Source organism: Schistocerca piceifrons, chromosome 11 (assembly GCF_021461385.2).
Source record: "Schistocerca piceifrons isolate TAMUIC-IGC-003096 chromosome 11, iqSchPice1.1, whole genome shotgun sequence".
NCBI classification, from domain to species: Eukaryota; Metazoa; Arthropoda; class Insecta; order Orthoptera; family Acrididae; genus Schistocerca; species Schistocerca piceifrons.
In genome coordinates, this window is record NC_060148.1 from 14,221,103 (window position 1) to 14,242,390 (window position 21,288).

The window sequence follows — 21,288 nt, forward strand, 5'->3', positions numbered from 1 at the left end:
CACACATTCCATATACAGCACTCCAAAGTGACCAGTGTACTCTTCTAAGGACATGCATAATATTTTGTCTGCTATACTAAGCTGAACAGAGGCAATGTTCAGATATAAAGCTGATTTTTTAAAAAAATACGGTTTTTTGTTTAAATAGCTGTAGACTTTCCAATCTGCCCCATGTTGAAAACTCGGGTTAACTGAAACTACAGATACCCAAAGTAGGCCTCGTCCCATAGTATAATGATGATGTGGCATAGAAAAAGAACAGAATACTTGGTAAATTTTCTTTTGTGTAAGGATTACTGTTTGGGGTGTTAGCTGTAACGACAGAATGAACTGCAGGGTAGCCAGGTTTAGTTGGAAGTGATAATTTCATAGCGATTTCGTGAAGCTTTAACGACAAATACAAAATGTTACATGTAGTGATAGATACACTGATTTGTAAAGTAGCACGAGGTGAAAGGTGACAGTCTAGATTGGAAGTTGGTGAAGCACTACCGAATACTAAAGTTAATCCAAAACATTACCTCGCAGGACGATCCTCGGTAACCGGGCGGGCAGCGGCACACTTCGACATCGCGGACAGCTGCCTGACCCGTAGGCTGCGGCACTGCCGTGTCGAGGGAGATGTCGGAGATTCGAGTGGCGGTGGTGAGTGTCGCGTGGAAGGCGCGCACCAGGATAGCCTCGACGGCAGACAGCACGCGCAACATGTCCTGCCGAGACGCGGGTCCCGGACCTGTCGGGAGCAGCCTCTGCCACACACCTTCCTTCAGCTGCACGCTGTATGTCTGAGGACAAATGAACGATCTGTTACTGTAGGTGTCTGAAATAACGACATTCTCCTACAAAGTATTTTGTCAAGTTATTTCGAATATACAGGATATTTACATAATATCTGACAGTTTCACAAAGCTACGTTTATATAAACATTGAACATATACACAAGACCCCACAATCCAAAGACAGGAGGTTCATGCAAACTTTAAGTGTGCCTGACATTACACAGACAGGCATGGAAAGTGTTACACCATGAACTCCTCAACCAAATGCTACCAATCTCATACTCCAATATTTCCGTGCCTGTAGTACGTGTCGGTTAAAATTTCATCCATACGGGAGCTTCCTGAGAACTAGAACTTTTCACGTGGAGATCGCAACGTGGCTTACCCAGAAGAGTGCACGTGAAGCTTACCACCACAACTCACGCTTTGGGAGATGGTGAATCATTGGCATGAGGGACATGTAGCATCAAACCAACAGACTGGAGTAGTGCAATTACCGTAGAATGATTGGTAATGAGATGGCTTCAGGACAACTATGTGGAAAGAAGGGTGGGTCCTTCCACAAGGACTACACCACAGGAAGACTGTAGGATTGTTCAACTTGTGCTGATAGATAGATGAAAACAGCTGAAATCTGGGCATGGGATGCAGACAGAGTGTCAGCACAAGCTGTTAGGAACACTGTATCCGAGACAACAGAGACTTGCACAGTGCAGATAGGACATTTAGTGGTATTCTGTGATATTTAGGGACGAGTCCTGTCACAGAATCACGAAGCAGGGAGCTTTTGGGTATCAGAACAGGAGTGTTAAACTGATTTTAAAGGAAAGCCCATACGTGGCAAGAATGATGCACTTCGTTGTCATACCCTTCATAGCTGGGGTAACAAAAGGCATTCCAGCAGAATAACGCAAGACCCCACAGGCCAGTTCACACCACAAATGTTTTGAGGAATATATGGAGCCTTGGTTGGCTTGACCGATCCCGTAGAGCACGTCTGGAATACAATGGAAAGACTTAACACTTTCATATCAGTATCCGGGCTGAAACTTTTGCGGACTGACACTGTGTTAAATGCAGGGCAAGATATTTCTCAAGATGACATTTTTAGGACGTATTTGTGCCCGTATGGGTCACACAGCATACAGACTTCAGTTCAGAATAAAATGAACGTTTAAACATTTAATGATCATTTAGTGATAAAACATCTCAAAAACATTAGATAAATATTGAACTGGTGCTTAACGGTGCTGCGCTTTCTATTAATGGTTTAGACGAGTTGTTTGGTTGGTTGAGAACTATATGTAAGGAAACACTATTTCTAGTGTAAATACTTACAAATGGTACGTCAGGCCTGGTGTCTGGGACGCCTGACCAGTAGATGCTGATTCCATTGCCCACAATAACAATGTCCGTGTCGTAATAGCGGCGAGAGTTCGGCTGCGCCGAGTACGACTGTGTGATGTTCAGATAGCCGCCGTATGACTCGAGCTGAGAAAGACAAAATTAAAGAATTAACATGATGTCTAACCATAATTCAGGCTGTACAGGGTACACAATGTGATGACAACGGACTCGACAGAAACCGGTCAGGTATTTTTGTCAGCTGTGCCATTAACTTTACTGGAACTATGAGTGCAATATGTAACCCAATTTAAACAAAACACTAGAAATTGTTGAATACTTTCTGCTTCATATAAATATGTTTTGTATTAACTTTACCAGAAATCAACCAAATATTTGTATCAGCTGTATCTTTGAATTTCCATGAGAACAAATGACTGTAATATGTAATTAACCATAACACTGGAAATTGCAGATTATTGTCTGCTTCATATAAATAGGTTTTGCATGAAGTTTTTCTATCAATCAATGGATATTACTGTCTCAGCTGCTACTATTTAGAGTCCAACACTGCCCCAGTTCTAGGAACACAATATCTTAAGTATTTGCAACAAATACTGTATCTGCATCACTGTCAGTGTTTTTACAAACAAAGTGTACATTTACACTGCAGCCTCACTGTCGGTCGATCGCTGTTCACTGCTGGCACACTGCTTCTAGGTGCTCGCTGGAGCCTTGTTACATTTACGCTGCAGCCTCACTGGTGGAACGTCACTACTTGCTGGTTGCACAGTGTCTCTCCTGACACAAACCTTTATCCTGCAGCTGTTCACATCACTAGTTGAGTAGATTATTTATAGTTTGCTAAGCAAAAACTACGTTCTATGCATCGTTTGCACAAACTCTCTCTCTGTATCAACTACTTACAAAGTTTCATGTACCAAGATTAAGTGGAGGCATCTAGAAATATGCTACAGCCCGCTACAGCTCTTGCAATGATCATGAAGATTAATGTAACTAAAACTTGCACAGTGGCATTTCAAATCATTTTCTGTATGCTCCATACTTTAATGCACGGTACAATAGGATGTACCCTCGGCCATGCACTTTACAGTAGTCTGCAGAGTATGGATGTAGACGGAGATGTAGAAGTAAACAGACGCTATGCAAGAAACTGCGCAATGAGGAGCAGTCAAATGTGGGATTGCTAGAGTGACAGCCAATTACGGCTGAAGTTTCTTATGCGAGTTTGTTTCATCAGCGCCAGGTCACATCGGCGAACAGCAGTGTGGCAGCATAAACACAGCCTACGTTATCCGATCACAGCTCAATTCCCACTCTTTTACATTAACATTCCACGTATCTCTTTTACGGATAAGGAGTGGTAAATGGACAGTGGCACAGCATCGGGGCACCTACCTTGTTACCAGTGAACGAAGGGGGCAGAGACCAAAACAGTCGCTGCTCGGCTCCACTCACACGGTGTTCGATCTCGTTGCGGGCCATATTCACTGTGAATCCGTCTCTGATTATTGTCTGTCTGTTGCTGCAAAAAAAGAAACAGAATTTCTTATATACCCAGCTCACTTCTCGTACAGCACAACAGAGACTGTAACAAACTACTAAAATTACATATTCCAAAAAAATCTTGTTTGGTAGCAAAAATTTATAGCTGTGAAGAAATGAATGTGACATGGCAATAAACACTGAAATAGCAATTTAACAAGTAGCAGCTATGGGTTTGCTGGGCAGCACACTTCAGGTCTCGATATACAAGGTGTTTGATTATTACAGGTACAAATGAAATGAGAGGGGGTGGAGGGGATACAGAACAATGAAACATGACATATTATGAGTGAGAACATGAAAATCTTGTATCAGACTCCCCCATAATGCAGAATGTAGATACACACTTGAAGACAAACAGATTACAACAAGTGTTCCAAGTGGTCACCATTCATGTGAAGACAGTCTACACGTCTCCTCATCAACGCCCATACATGTTCAAAAATCCCCCCCCCCTCTCACACACACACACACACACACACACACACACACACACACACACACACACACACACACACACCTTCTACTTGTGGGAGGTGGAGGCCATGTCTTTAGCATCTCCATGTAAAAAATTTTGGTGCATTTTTTATATGTCAGTGGTGAATTTGGTTTTCTTGGCACTGATTGATAAACCTGCACTAGAGGCTATCTGTCCCACGAGAAAGACCTGTATTTCTGTAACTGCCAGAGTTTCAGAGAGCAGAGCAAAATCATCTGCAATCGCCAGGCAGTTTACTTCAGTACACTGTTATTTCCTTCCCAGTTTCACTGGGTATACTTGATATCATAGTATTATTGATAAGTACCTCTGCAGTTTCAGGAGACAATTGCGCACAGACTATAAACACAATAAAAATGGTGAGGTGTAATTTAACATGTTGCCCATATTATCTAAACTAACAGGACTCTGAGCCTTATCAATGGAGATACACACAGTGCAAAGAGTACTGAAGCTCCGTGGATTTGATTTGGCAATTTACATTATTCTTTCAACATTATTTTTTGCTGATTTAGAAGGGATGGAATGTTACAGACTATAGTTTGATGTGGGCAAACAGTTCTCCTCATAGGGAGACTACACGGGCCAGCACTCTTCAATTTTGTTCATACTTATACCCTGAAAGTCAGTGCACGGTCATCAACCCCTAATTCTCAAAAATAAACTATATTTCTACTTATAGAAATTCAACAACTCCAACTGCTGCAACTATACAAATTAATGGGGCTCCTCTCATGCAGGTGGATGCAGTTTGTAAAACAAGGGATGGCAATCGGTCGTAACCTCGCGTTTATCGCATCAGATCTAGCTTACCGTCACAGAGTGGCCTTCTTCAACGTAGCAGCTAAAGTTACCACGTTTCAACCATTGTTTACCACAGTTCAAATTTGAACTCTCAAAGTGTATTTTCCGAGAGGGACTACGCCAAAAAAAAAGATGAAATGTGTGAACTTTATCTGCTGCATCGGAGACGGTGACTCGGTGACCGAAATCTAGATCTGCAACAATAAACAGAAGCTGCAACTTGCTGCTGCACCTCCTCTCAGAAAATGAAATTACTACAGTCGCTTAGCAGTTCCAGGTTCCAGATGGAGTCAAATTTAAAACAAAGTGGATAAATTCCAGTACCTCGGTGTTCGACTAGAGACTGATAGTTATGCGAATGAGGATGTACGAGCAAGAATTGAAGCAACACGGATGTGATTCGGGGATGTTGCTGGTGTTCTTTGTGATAAGAAGGTGCCTACTGGCATTAAATCAAAGATGTACTGGACAATGGTGGGGCCAGTTGCTTTACTGAGTATTGGCCCCCACCTAGAAGTGCTGAACACTCACTGCACGTTGTGGGAATGCGGACACTGAGAAAATCATTAGGCATTTCTCTGTTCGACCATGTCAACAACGCAATTTGACAATTAGTTGGAGTGGCTCCAATTAATGAGAAGACGCAAGAAGTGTTTTGGACATACTGTGCAGGTATCACTCAGTCCAGTAACCGGCTCAGCCTTTCATCTCATTGCCAGAGGACCAGGGACAGTGTGGAAGGCCTAAATTATGGTGGCTTGACATTATAAACATAGATCTAAGGTCAGAAAACCTGAATTCACACAAAACACTAGACTGTACAAAATGGCATGCACCAAACAAAACAGTGGATTCTGTTCCAATGGGAATCCACTAGGAAGAAGAACAGTACTATTGATATACAAAAGTTTTCATTTAACAATAAGGCATTTCACATTTTTGTATCAAATTTTAATTTATTTTTATGCAATTAGTAACTAAAAATAGAAATATTTTCGTCTAATAAATGGTGGTGTTTCACATTTGTTACCGTATTTACTCGAATCTAAGCCACACTTTTTTTTCCGGTTTTTGTAATCCAAAAAACCGCCTGCGGCTTAGAATCGAGTGCAAAGCAAGCGTGAGTTCTGAAAAATGTTGGTGGGTGCCACCACAACTAACTTCTGCCGTCGAATATATGTAGCGCCACACAGGCATGCTTTGTAGGCACAAAGATACATACTGGCACCAAAATCTCTGCGTCAGTAAATAAATTACAAAAAAAAAAGGTGGAAAACGAGCCTTTTTCCTCCGCCCAGAGTTTCAACCACTGCATTTTGGTACATTATCCAACGAAATATATACAAATTTTGTATTGTTGATCTTCGAATGTAGCAGCATTTCAATGTACTACGAAAATCCGACTGGCAAGACTGTTTGGGATGTTTGTCAATATGGCCAACTCTACGTTCTGAATTTTTTCTTACCTGTGAGAAGAGATGGTTGCTACTAGGAGCTTTTATGAATTGTGAATCACATGTAGTATTCTCTTCGTCATCAGATTAATACGAATATAAACATTTTGCCATGTATTGTTTCGTGTTTGCTACTATCTCATTTAAATCCTGTCTACCTAATAAACTACGAAACTAGAGTGAGACAACAGCAAACGCGGAAGAATATACATATATTGTCATGTTTATATTCGTATTATTCTTATGCCTGATAGTGATACAGTCAGAAATGAAGCACGGCAACTGACTAGATTTTTAAATCTAAGATGACTCTAATTTCTGTGCAGAATGTAATGTACTAAAGAGGCGCCTGCAAAGATTTTGGAACGGAGAAAAATTTTCGCTAAAATTTCGTTCAGAACATCATCTATCATACGCAGTCTGTTATTTGGTTCTTGTTGATAATTATCAAAGAAAGCAGTAGTGTAAGTAACAACAAATGTTTCGCTAATGAGACGACTCCTCTCTATTTTTTATTTGTAAGCGGCGGTAGCGCGCACAAAAGCAAGCCACGCCGCGAGCGGCGACAGGCCGTAAACACGCACTATCAGCATGCGACAAACAATGCGTGACACAGTACAGTAATGCATTTTCAGCTTAGAGTGACGTAAACACCTATAACAAAGAGAACGGCACTTATCAGATCAAAGAAAAATAAGCAATCAATTCAACCAGACGAAGCACGTGAAAAAGGAAGGATATCCGTATAAATACGGACGGAGCGCGTGACGCGTAGCAATGGCTACCTGGTAAACCGTAACTGCTAAGCTTACGACTCGAACCAAACTACTGCAGCTGTATCGTCATTCATTCGACCTAAATTGTGTCTCATATTACAACTAGACGAACTTTGTTTCGATTTGGAGGTGCGACCTAAAACTTTTCTCTCCCCTTGAATTTCGAGTCTCAAATTTCAGGTGCGGCTTAGATTCGGGAAATTTTTTTTTTCCTTGATTTCGAGTCTCATTTTTCAGGTGCGGCTTAGATTCGAGTGCGGCTTAGATTCGAGTAAATACGGTAATTATCACTTCCAGTTGAAGAAAAAAAAAAGAGATGTTACTTTGAGCCTCAAACCACCAACTTTACAATTGCAAGATTCACGCACTATACACTCAGCTAACAGTGCCTCTAGTAAAGTGTTCGAAACGATTTTTACTTAACAGCACTCCAAAATATGGAAACATTTCAAAGGCAATTTTTCAAGTCGGTTTTTTGTGTCGTACTGCTTTAGGATAGATGCCCAGGAACTGACCTTGAAATCTTATAGGTACAAAGAAAATCAAAGAGGCTACTCAGTAAGGTCCCCTCATAACTAAAAGGACCAGAAGCCCCGTAGAAGTAACATCCAGAGAGGGCCTTACTTGTCAGCGAGCGTGAAGCCGTGGTTCTCATCGAACACCTGCATCGGGATCTGCTGGCGGTACAGGTTGGACGCCTGGCAGGTCTCGGACACACCGTTGCAGAAGCATTCCAGGCACCCCTCGACGTGGTCCTCGGACAGGGAGAACGTGCCCCGCCGGCAGAGGTTGCACTGTTCGCCCTCCACGTTTGTCTGCACAGGTGCAAAAAAATGAAGATTAATGTCTGATAAAACTCCTCTGTGTGACACCTCCCACTTCATCTTTGTCTACCTTTGTGCTCACTATCTTCTCCAATCTTCCACTCTCTCATCTCTGAAGAAGGAACAACAGTTCCCAAAAACAACACAGTGTTGCCACTTTTATTTTTACACATAACTCGCCTTGGGAACCAAAATTACTACAATCAGTAATTATTACAAGAAATTATAATTGAAATGTACAAGCTAACCACAGTTTTCTAAAGCTTTGGGGAGAGTAATGTATAAGAGAGTAGTAGCACATCTCAGTACACATAATTTGTTATCAGACTTGCAGTTTGGTTTCAGGAAAGTAATACCCACAAGAATTCAATTCATTCCTTTTTGTGAGAGGTGCTGGAAGGACTACATGATAAGCTGAGGAAGGTAAGTATTTTCTTTGATTTAACAAAGGCACAAAGGCATCTGATTGTATGGACCATGCAATACTTTTGCATAAGCTGGAAAAAATTTGCAATTAGGAAAAAAGCTCAACAATACTTCAGCTCACATCTGAAAAGTAGGAAGCAGGAGTATTTCCTTCAATGTCAACAAACAGGGAAGAGGTTTGCAGGTGACTGGCCATACGAAGTAGGGGTTCTGTTGCGGGTCCGTTTGCTTTTTGTGATATACGAGGTGGTTATAATTAAACTTTTGCGACTTAAGAGGATCTCCCACAAAAAACGAGTGATCGTGGAGTAACAGAACTACTAGGGTTGTCCAGAAAGTAATGCACCGCATTTTTTTTCTCAGCCGAAAACAGTGCTACAAATGTGCAACATTACGTATATATTGCTTGAAGTGTCCTGAGTGAGCGTGACCAGTTTCCGTCACTTCCGACAGAGCGTAGCGGCAGGACAGTTACAAAATGGCGTCTGTAGATGATATATGTTACAAGCAACATGCCATCATTGAATTTCTTACTGCAGAGAAAGAAACTGCAGACAATATTCACAAATGCTTGTACAAAGCCTACAGAGCACCTGCTGTTGACAGAAGTACAGTTAGTCACTGGACACGGAGAGTGAGGTCATCAGAAGGCAGTTCGGCGGAGTACCGCGATTTGCAGTGGTCGGGGAAACCGTCCACGGCTTCCACACCTGACATGTTGCAGTGAGCTGATGTCATTCGTGAGGAAAGTTGCATTACGACTTGGCAGTTGGCACTGCGTCTGTCAATGATGAGGTGATTGACATAGTGAAACATTGGCTCCACCACCACACAAGGAATGGTACTGACAGGGCATACACGCCCTTATTTTGTGCTGGAGAAAGGCCATAGAATGGGATGGAGATTACTTGGAAAAATAGGGTGTGTAGATAAAACACCATTCTTTCGTGTGTGTAATTCTCACAATGTTCAATAAAGAATTGATGTAGAAAAAAGGTGATGCATTGCTTTCTGGGCAACCCTCATACGCGGAAACATTTGTAACAACACCTGGAAAAGAAATAACGAATAAACCAGTGACACAAATGCAGCTGAATTTCTGTACGGGAGAGTAACATTAGGTAACTGCATATGTGTTTACATTTCAGGTTCAAATGTTACTCAATGTGACAATAAGCAGCATGTAACGGCACTAGAGATATCATTTGACTATCGTTTGAAGAATATTTCGAACAGTGGATTATGGAACGTTCAGCTGTCACAACACAGCTCGTACACTGCTCGATGGTAGGACACTGCGTCAGCATTATCAGCCGTGCAACAGTAACTTCTTCAACAATTTACGGTGCAATTGGCTGTCAGTTTCTCCTACGAACAATTCCCAAATTGCCAGTTAATTTGAACTTCCAAATCACGTTCTTCAACCCCGGAGCAGAAAGAAAACATCCCCGTATTCCTTTAATGCGCCGATACTCGTGAAGAGCAGCAACACTATTGCTGTTGTTTTGATAAAACAGCTTTACAAGTAAAGCCCTTCTCACTTTGCCCAGACCCCAGTTGAATGTCTGCAACTGTAACACACACTGATGCTCGCATTTCAACCTTACATTGCTGAATCAGTACCGGGACCTACCGGAAAGTCACAATGCTAGCGCTATTAACAACAAATCCTGCAGCACAAAGTCTGAACATCATGGACATAAACTTGGGTACCCATACAGCAAATAATTTTCTGTCTACATTGGCTCAAATAGTGAAAGTTTGATTATAACCAGCCGGTATACCAATGAACTGCTGCTAAACATAACAAACAACTCAAAGATTATTCTTCCTGTCGCTAACACATATGTTACTTGAAAGACATGGAATGTAATATAAATTATGTAGCTAATGGGGTCGTCAATAATATCAGATGTGACATTTAAAGAACAATTATCATTTAACTGTAACAAAACAAAATGCATAGTTTCTGGGTTGTGTTGTTTTGAGAGAGGGAACTAGACAGCGAAGTCATCGGTCTCATCAGATTAGGGAAGGGCGGGGAAGGAAGTCGGGCGTGCCCTTTTAAAGGAACCATCCTTGCATTTGCCTGGAGCGATTTAGGGAAATCACGGGAAACCTAAATTAGGATGGTCGGACGCGGGATTGAACCGTCATCCTCCCGAATGCGAGTCCAGTGTGCTAACCACTGCACCACCTTGCTCGGTCCATAGTTTCTGAAACAGGACTGTTGTAAAAGGTAAATTGTACTGTCTCAACTTGGTCAGGCAGTCAGTGAACACAGTTTTGCATTCTTAGGCATGAGGGTAGACAGAAGGCTTTCTTTGAAGCATCGCGTTCAAGATCTGTTGCAGAAACTGTATGCTGCTATATTCACTACTGGAATGACATCCGCTTCAGAATGAAACTTCCATTAAAGTGTGGAAGGTAGGAGATGAGGTACTGGTGGAAGCAAAGCTGTGATGATGGGTTGTGAGTCATGCCTGGAAGCTTGGCGAGTTCGAGTCACGGTCCGGCATACAGTTTTAATCTGTCAGGAAGTTTCACGGTCTCCACTGCTCCTCAACTGTCAAGGTTTGCATACTTTCATTCTATTATCCTGGGTGGTGTTATATTTGGGGCAACTTTGTCCATTCACCAAGAATATTCTCAGAACAGATAAGGGCAAGCAGACCAACCTGACGATTCAGTTCGCAAAGTTCATGTAGGCCATTGTTCAGGTGTCTCAAGAGTTCTAATTGCTATCCCTGTACATATGTACTCCATCATGGCATTTGTAGATGGCAATATCAACTCACTCAAAAAAACTGCAACATTCATCCAGTGAAAACTAGATGGAAAACATTTCCTTAAGCACTGTACAGAAAAGTTTGCAGTATTCAGCAGATTTTACTTTTCACAGTGTTCCATCAGAACTGGAAAAACTAAGTGATAAACCCGAAGTATTGAAATCATAGATGTGAGGTTTCCTTGAGCACACCTTCTATTCGATCCAAGAGTTCCTCACAGCTATTGAGAACTTTTCTCTTTAACTTATTATTATTTATATAATTTCTCCCTTTACCCTCATGGTTTAATAAATTTTTTATATAAAATTTCTAATCAGCATTCTATAAATTGTGTACTGACTCATTCCAATAGCTTTGGCCCATGGAACATGAACAACATAGATAATAATGTTACATGGCATTATTTTTTGTGAATTGTAATTTGCCTTATTTTATGCTAATTTGCTTATATGTTCGAGAGTGACAGCATATTGATTAATATTAGTAGATGTGACGAATAATGTCAAAGAGACTGGTTACAAGTGGAAGCTTGTGTGTTGTGTGAAATGTTTTTGACGCTGGAGTCGTCTTTGACCATAGTCAGTCGGCAGTGAACACTCGGTGTGTGACGGTGGAACAATGTACAAGTCCCCGTTATAATAATTTGCAAGTGACCAGTAAAAATGAGTTATTCTACTACTTTTTTATATAATCATCAAGAAGAAAGCACATTCGGAAAAATGGTATTTGAAGCACCAAAAATGAGGCAAACGCATTGAACCAGGACATTTCCACTGCAGACGAAACAGCATTATGGAATCATACTTTGACTAGACGACTGAAGCCAACACAAAAAAATCAAATATCATCTTATAAACATCCACGGAAAAGTGAGTACTGTCACGAAATATGCTAAATTCAAGTATATAAAAATAGTGAGCATATTTCACATTCAATGATGTCACAAATTTTGGCTGCAATCAACTGCAGCACAGAGTTGTGCTATAAGGTTTTTTTATATGCCATGCACATATTGATACGCAAAGACATGTCTTCAAAGCACAATATTCATTATGTAAACAACTTACAAAATAATTTCACAGTAATAACTGACATTGGACAGATTTTTGTATTTTTGCCAATCTACTTTGGATGGATTCACAGAAATCAATTCACTCTTAACTGTTGTTTGGCATCTCTCTAAAATATGTATAAAGACATCTCTCTCCCCATCAGTTTAAGGTATGTGAGGTCACAAAAATGAAGTATAAACATGAATATAATACGAGAATTTAGGAGTCTGAAGACTAGCACTATTTTAATTATTTTAGTATTAACTTAAAAGATTTTTTTCCTTGCTTATTAAATTTGTTTGAAAAAAATATTAATGTGGCAACAACTATACTTGAGTCCACTATCATGTCTACAACAATGTGTGCCATCTTGACAAGCCGTGCGGTCTCAGGCTCCCTGTCACGGACTGTGCGGCTACACCCGTCGGAGGTTTGAGTCTTCCCTCGGGCATGGGTGTGTGTGTGTCGTCCATAGCATACGTTAGTTTAAGTTAGATTTAATAGTGTGCAGGCTTAGGGACCGATGACCTCAGCAGTTTGGTCCCATAAGACCTTATCACAAATTTCCAAATTCCATTTTGGAAAAATAAAATAAGCATAACTGTTACAAAATTTAAAATAATTGAGAATTGATTTGTTGAGGGTATTAGATTTTGCAAATCTGTAATATTTCTGAAAACATGGAGAATTTGATACAGTATTATGATTTATATTTTAGTAAGAAGTAACCAGGTGAAGCATTTGAATTACAGTTGTATGAGTGGAACATTCTATTTTTTCATTACCTTTGGTATCCGCTGAATAAACGTTACTTTTCAAAACAGTCATTTAATTGAATTTTACTATTGCACAATTGATATAATTTTGGAATTGGCCAAAGGAGTTGCTCCACATGAAACCTTTTCACCAATAATGGTCTATACTCGTTATAGATCCTCAATTCATGGCAGAATAATATGGGGTGATGAAATTAACAGTTTCCAGCATTTGAAATACGGATTTCATGCAGAAATCCTACAACACAATTTCAGGATTATATGGTAACTAGGAAATCAGCAAGCAATCAGAAATCTTGTTGTGCTGTTGTTCCTTATGTATAAGAAAAAATGGAGTTCACTTGAGATCAACAACGGTAAGTGTCAAAGAGATGTTTTTATGTGTCACAATTGACTTTGCTTTGATAATCCATAATGAAATTATATCACAGCATCAAATGGTATCAGTGTGCAATGGACTGACTCAAAGACTAACCTTGCAGACGCACGGGCAGTCAGGTCCGCGGCTGCCCCGCGGGTCACAATAGCACGTGTCACTGGTCGGAGGCCTGTCTCCGGTAGGACGGCAGTCGGCAGCTGTTCCACGTGTCGCGTCACCCTCGTAGCCTGGCTCGCACTGCTCACAGTTTGGACCGGTGGTGTGGTCTCGGCAGTTCTGTGGAGACACACGAGGTTTTCAATAGATGAGTGTGAAATTTCTGTTACTGCATGTTTGACCTTTGTACTGAGTGTGTGAGAGAGTTGATACATGTTATGCTTACAGCATCACAAGAGGGAGGTTGTGAAGTTATAGTAACTTATGTGTTACAAATAATACACAAAAGAAGAGAATTTATTTTACCTACCTACCTGGCTTTCATAGATTTTGGAAAAGAATTTGGAATGGTAGATACAGAGAACGGCTGTAGGAAATTATGGCAAAACATGGATACCAAATCAGATAATAAATTACATCAAAAATCTGTACAGTGGAACTTACATTATACTTGTACTCTGAAATTACACAGTGGACAATATTTTAATAAAACAATGTAAGAGACAAAGACTATTAATATATACAATGCCATTAAGAATGGAAGGAATCAGATATATCTAGGTATACATGGCACTATAAGCAAAACATTAAAAAATACACAGAGAGACATAAAAATGAAATTCTACAAGGTGATGGCTATACCCATTCTAATGTATGATTTAAACTAGGTTACGAAGAGAAACTATTGTAATCATGTTCAGGTACACAAAATAAAATTTTCACGAGCAGTTGAAGGTTACATTAAATTGGACAGGATTCCTAATTAAAACATCAGACAAAAACTGAATGCCTTTGCAATAAGTGAAAAATCAGAAGACGAAACAAAACTAGAAGGAACACCTGGAACGAACAAGGATTTTAAAGACGGCCTTAGAGGGACGTAGGACAGCTAGTTAAAAGATGGAACTGAGGACAAAACAGGTTGATAGGCCTAATCTGTGAAAGGCAGAAGAAGGATCATCACTGATTTTGGTTGATGTTTGAATCACTATATGTATTTCAATGTTCTGGTTGACCCTTATTGCCACAATTATTCCTGAAGATAGTTTTACAGTCCTCTTCTCTATGGACTCCTGCATTGTATCTGTCTTTTTCTAGGCATTCGCTGTGTTCTAGTTTCAATTAACCTTTCAGAAAATATATATATATTTTTTAATTCTCTACTCTCCCAGTCTCATCATATGCTTGTTAAGCTTTGTTGTTCCTATCTTGTTCTTAAGTTTTGAGATTGCCATCCTTTTTCTGATCTGCTTGTACCCCATTCTATCCTGTCATCTTGTGCCCGATATACCCTAAAAAGTTTCATCTCTGCTGCTTACATTCAATTCTCTTCCCTTTTTGTTGCAGTCCATGTACCTGCTACATATGCTAGAATGCTACGTATGCTAGAATTGGTTTGTAATAAGATGGACAGATAACTTTATTACATTCATTTTGGTTGTGTCTGTTCCACAGAATACAGCTTCCACTCAACTAGAAGCCATTTGTTCTTGTACTCCTTCCCTAATTTCCTCTACTATCTTGCCATCATTTGTGATCACACTTCCTAAGTATCAGAAAATTTTATCACTTAGAAAATAGGGGAGTGGGAGGGGATGGGGTACAGGGTAGGTAGGGGTTGAATGTTGAGACACTTCTCTCCAGAAATCATAAGTATAGAGAATGAAGCCCAGGGTTGTGGGTGAAGAGCCAACAACACCTGCAATGGAAAGGTAGGATTATTACACAAACATTATTTCAAACGTGGTACTAATCTTTAGAAAAAAATTTCAACTTAGAAGTTATGTGGAATTATATCTAAGGTAGATTTTCCCCTCTCCTGACCAATTCTATAAAGAGGAGTTGGTCATCTTTCTAATTAGCCTATTCAAATGATGAAATTTAAAGTACTAAATGATTAACGGAAAATCTTGTATAAAGATGTGAAACAAATACTAACAAAGAGATAGAGGGGCTGGCCAGTACTTAGCTCAGTACAGCCAATAGATACACAAAACAGAACAGAAAATTTACATTCCTAGCTTTTGGAACTTTGTTCCTTCATCAGGGAGGAGAGAGGGGAAAAAAGAAAAGAAGGGAAAGTGGATTCAGTTACTCACAACCCAGGTTATGAAGCAACACGGAAAGGTAAACAGGGAGGGTAGCAAGGATGGAGGCATGGTTGTCAGAGGGAAGCCTCCATCCTTACTACCCTCCCTGTTTACCTTTCCCTGTTGCTTCATAACCTGGGTTGTGAGTAACTGAATCCACTTTCCCTTCTTTTCTTTTTTCCCCTCTCTCCTCCCTGATGAAGGAACAAAGTTCCAAAAGCTAGGAATGTAAATTTTCTGTTCTGTTTTGTGTATCTATCGGCTGTACTGAGCTGAGGTAAGTACTGGCCAGACCCCTCTATCTCTTTGTTAGTATTTGAAATTTAAAGTACTTTGCTCTAAACAGGTACCCTGCCTAACAAATTCCTTGTTGGTGGTAGATAATAGGAAGCTTTAATTTGTAATTGGATATCCCTGAGTGCACTCACATAGCAAGTTCCCTCCTCCGGGTGGCACTCGTCAGAGTGTCCGTTGCAGTTGCAGGGCTCGCACAGTCCGAGGTAGAGACCTTCGAAGGAGCGCGTGTAGCCCGCATCACAGTCTTCGCAGGACAGGCCGCGGTAGCCCACGGGGCACGCGCACTGCTCCACCGGGAAAGCGCGGTACTGGCCGGTGTTGCGCTCCTCGGCTATATCCATCGTCACCTGTATCAGTCTGCCGGGCGGGAAAAAGAAAACAGTGTATAACCGGCTGAATTCTTCTCAACAGAAATACTAAAAGGAACTTCCAAAATTGTTTACAGAACGTCTGCAGAAAACTTATCAACTTCCCTTCTGTAATGTACGACAGACACTAACGTGGTCACCACCTCTATAAAGAAAATATATTTAAATTGGGCAAGGAACAGGGGAATTTGCCTATTATCTACTGCATATAAAATATTCTCCGACATCCTCTCGAGCAGACGTGCAGCCTGTACTGAAAATGCTGTCGGTGCCTATCGATGTCAGTTTCGTCAAAGAAGGTCTGCTGTCGATCGGATCTTCGCAGTATGGAAAAATACTTGAAAAATGTAAAGACTTTGGGATTGACGTATATCACCTCTTTACGGACTGCAGATCAGCCTGAGACAGTACTGACAGAAGAGAGTTGGAGATTCCTGAGAAACTGATCGCGTTAGTAAAAGTGGAGTTAAGATAGAGAATGTGTTATTACGTGCTGTGCACAAAAATGTAAGTACGAGTAAGAGAATGGCAGAGAGATTCACTGTCCTGCCTTCTGCTTAATATAACCTTCGGAAAGGTTATAAGAGGCTTAGGCATTGATACAAGAAGGATAATCAATCAGTTCTGTAGCTAACATATACATACAATACTGATGTAATTACAAAACACGAAGAACAATGAAAGAAGCCTATAAATCTTGAAAGAGCTTCTACTAAGATAAATCAATAGATAAATGACTGTAACTAAGGAAGCCATGTAACTAAGAAAGAGTATCCTAATGCTGAAATAGAAATTGGTTCACGTAAGTCTGACGTATTTAGTTTCACTTATCTAAACTGTAAGAACAATGTCAGCTCTGAAATCCAGAAACAAATATTGAATGCCAACAAGTTGTACTGTGGCCTCAGAAAATATCCGAAATCTAAGCCACTGTTCAGGAAAACTGAAGTTATAATGCATAAGATATTACTGAGGCTGGTGCTAACATACAGCACTGAAATGTGGACATTAATGAAATTGGATGAAAAGCAACTTGGCATATTTTAAAGAAAGATCTTGAGGCGAATTCTTGGACTAGTGAAAGAATATGGTGTCAGGAGGAGGAAATTCAACTACGAATTATTCTGGGTATAGACAACAATTGTTTACGGTGTACCACAGAGGTAGGTGAATTTCAGACAAACTAATTCATACGGGACACGTAATGGTCAATCAAGTCTGAAAAAGGTTCAAATTGGTCTACAAAAGACATCTAAGCTACACTGCATGTGCACCACACCACGGTAGTTCATTTCTTTTCTTATTAAAATCGACCTTCCCTCTGTTCTTCCACTTGCCTAAATTTTACCTCCAAATGTTGTGAATTTTAACAGCACAAAATTAACAATTAAATCATTTTGTTTGTCTGGCCTCCTTACTACAAAACTATTGTGCTTGTAAAGATTAATGTTTAGCACAGGTTGTAAATATAATCAATTTTTGTATAATGTTTATAAAAGTCCTTTTCCTTTCATTATCCTTAAAGGAAAGTTTAAATCAACAGTGTTAACAAAAAAGCCCGTGGTATAAGAGAGAAAGAGGCTATAAAAAAATGTAACAAGGCATGTATACACTTTAGCTTATGTGAATTTTGTAGGCCAGTTTGGGTTTGTTTCCTCGCTTGGTGAATCCTGAGTGTCCTGTATCACACAGCTCGGCTCTACTATCCCACACCATTGTGGTACATTGTAAACAGTGATCATTTACACCCTGTACAATCTACATAATAAACAAGACAATGTCTGTTCATTAGAAGATGGGAATGGGCAGGATACATATTAAGACTGGAAGGGGCAGGACACATACTGAGATTATAAACAGTTATCATTTAACTTTATATAGTCTATATAGGCCTGATGAAGAAGACAATGTCTGTGACAGCAGAATTAAAAGGCTGAACTGGACAACACACATACTGAGAGCTTACGACAGAATCGTTAAGAAAATATTCAATGTAGAGTTGGAAGACCACAGCTGAGGTGGAAGGAAGGTGTCAGGGAAGAAATAAGAAAAAATGGAATTCATGATTGAAGGAGTTTGGCACTAGATACAAACAAATAGAGTAATTTAAAGAAGGCCGAGGCTCACAACGAGCTCTTGAGCCGATGATGATACTGAATATGGTCAACACGGTAGGAACCGAAACATTGTAATGACCGATGGTCACTTTGTGCCCTGCATGCACTATAGCCCTGAGTTATTCACTTCTTGCTTCTCCACAGTTTCTAGTGTTGTCTAAAAACATCGATAATGAACAACTTTTAATTTAGACTCACTCTCAATCTCAAAATGCACTTGGAGTTTTCGACATACAAAAGTTGATGCAGAGGGCCATACGATATAACAGAAAAAACACAGCACTCACGCAGCCTCGCGGGTGTTGGTGGTGTAGGTGGCCTTGACGAGGATGGCCTGGACGTCGGCGAGCGCCATCATGATGTGGTCGCGGTGCGTCTGCTGCCCATCGTTGCGCTGCCAGTACTGTTCCAGCAGCGGCACCGAAACGGTCTGCGGCCGGTCCGCCTCGATCTGGTCGCGCCCAAAGTACATCAGCTTGATGTCGTTCGACTGCAAAGAGAGAAACTCCGTGTAGCGTGCCACTTAACGGTGTTTCCGGATGTACGAGAACTGTGCCTGTTGCTGAACATTCTCTGTAGAGGACCCGAGTGCCTGCAACTGCTACACTGCAGTGGCCACTCGGATCTTCCGACACGACACTAGTTGAACTTATTGTTTCATTTAATGTCAGTAACAGTCACGGTAAAGCCTAACCTAAAAATGTTCGCATTTAAAGAGGACACTAGTTTCCGTTAACTCTGGATACGGCCACTTTCTTCCTAATGTACCCTCGCATACTGCTGACCTGACGTTAACACCAGCTAACAAAGAACTTTTCACAGTTTCCCCCTCTTTTCTTCTTCCATCAGTTTTCAGAGTGTGCACTGTTTCAAAATTTCCTGGAAAAATAAAACTGTGTGCCAGACCACGGGTCAAACCTGGGTACCTCGCCTTCTGCGACCGAGTGGTCCGACGAGTGAGCTATCTGAGCACGACTCGTGACCTGCCCTCACAGCTCCGCTTCAGCCAGTACCTCTTCTCCTACCTTGCAAATTTCACAAAGGTTCTCTTCTGTACCTTACAGGATTAGATCTCTTAACATTGTCTGTAAAGGTTCTGGATTCACATTTCAGCCCAGTACACAGTTTTAACCCATCAGGCAGTTTTGAAACAGCTTACACTCCACTCCCTTGGGCTTTAGCTAACCATTTCTGCACATTATGCTTTCCTTGTATGAGTGCTAGGTCCACAAGGACGTTTGATGCACCTGCCAGCCGGGAGTGTGATTTTGTGACATTTTCTGCACTCATTCAGGGCGAATCCCAGTTATCCTGAGGTTTAAGAGGCCTACCCTTCCTTCCCAACCTATCCTTCCAAACCTTCCTCCCTGAAAAAGGAAATATCAGTTACAAAAACTAGAAAATAGCCTTATTCTACTTTTACAGTCCAATTTGAGGTATTAATCCACTTTTACTTCTGCCTTTTTCTCAATCTGACAACTTCACATTTCTCCCTTCCACACTTCTTTTACAAGTACTCCCCTTTATTAGACATCACACAATTTGAAAGAAGTCTGTTTTTTTACTTCCAGTTTTTTTCAAAAATTTTAAGACAATGAAACTCTTAGATCGCACACAGGGTGACGAGAACATTTTGAAGTCGTTAGGAGAGAGAGGCACTCACGCTGATGAGCTCGACATCTGGGGCATTGTTCCTGGAGCTCTGGCCGCCGGGGGCTGGGACGTAGCGCACCGTGTAGTTCAGGTATCCGCCGTACGAGATCACCTTGTCTCCCAGGAACTGTGGGGGCAGCATCCAGTAGTACACCTGAAAAAAAACATCAAAATCTCCATTAGAATGGGAATCACAAGTCACAAAATGTGTGACACTAAAGATACACGATTTCTTGCCATTGTTGTTTCTGCAGTGTTCAGTCTGAAGACAAGAAAGTGAATTCTCCATAGCACTAATATTTGTTTTAGATTCTGACTTTTTTTTTTCAGTACAGAGACAGCTAATAGTAGTTTGTCTACAGCTCCAATGCTTTTATTGAAATGTTACATAATAACATCAGCTAAGCATGAGAGGAGGAGGAGCAGTGGGTATTTTAAAGTAGCTGTTTTTCTCCTAACAAACACATATAAAGTAACAAAGAAGCAATTACCGTAATGGTCAATTGCATCTTAGAGAGAGTCATCTGAGAATGAGAAAAGAATTAGCCATGAAAGGGCTACTGGACAAAGTTCACAACTGAGGATCAAAGAACAGTGTTAAGAGAAAGTTCACAATGGAAGAGCAAAGACTTTGCTGATGACCTGGTGATCCTGTCCAGAAACACAGAGACACTAGTGGAACAGATAAATATGCTAAAGGAATAGGCAGACAAAGCTGACCTACAAATTTATTTTGAGAAAACAAGGTTCATAAGCAACACCTGAATTTTCATCGGTTGGACTTGGTGCTCTTGTATGTGAGGTTTTTGCAGTTAAAATTATTGGATACAAGGTTCGCCTGCTATGCAAAACACTGTTTTTTTTCATGTAAGTCAAACACGTTTCACCACCTCTGTGCCATCACAAGTGGGTTTTATTTATTAAAATCTGTGAAATGTGAACACATTTTGAGTGACTACTAATCTACGAAAATTAGTCCTACAGAACAGTCCTTGTTTGTTTTGTCATTACCTCAATTTTGCATTATACATTTCTGCCGGACTATTTGTGCATTATTGTGCACTGGTAGCATCAAACGATTCAACTACATGATGTTGATGTGAATTTAATTGGCGAGTTAACACACTGATTTATATTTA

The 21,288-nt window shown here is 40.6% G+C and overlaps 1 protein-coding gene across 14 annotated transcripts in view; it reads right to left on the minus strand.

Moving 5' to 3' along the window:
* The window catches only part of LOC124720011 (basement membrane-specific heparan sulfate proteoglycan core protein), an 801,341-nt gene that overhangs the window by 139,546 nt on the left and 640,507 nt on the right, over positions 1-21,288 (minus strand). For all 14 annotated transcript variants that reach the window (XM_047245254.1, XM_047245262.1, XM_047245258.1 and 11 more), the window contains 8 exons: positions 20,160-20,303; positions 18,784-18,986; positions 16,143-16,368; positions 13,565-13,744; positions 7,847-8,037; positions 3,543-3,669; positions 2,118-2,270; positions 522-785 (listed from right to left, as the gene is read on the minus strand). In XM_047245254.1, the coding sequence (XP_047101210.1) occupies positions 522-785; positions 2,118-2,270; positions 3,543-3,669; positions 7,847-8,037; positions 13,565-13,744; positions 16,143-16,368; positions 18,784-18,986; positions 20,160-20,303 (1,488 nt within the window). The remainder of the gene's footprint in view (positions 1-521; positions 786-2,117; positions 2,271-3,542; positions 3,670-7,846; positions 8,038-13,564; positions 13,745-16,142; positions 16,369-18,783; positions 18,987-20,159; positions 20,304-21,288) is intronic.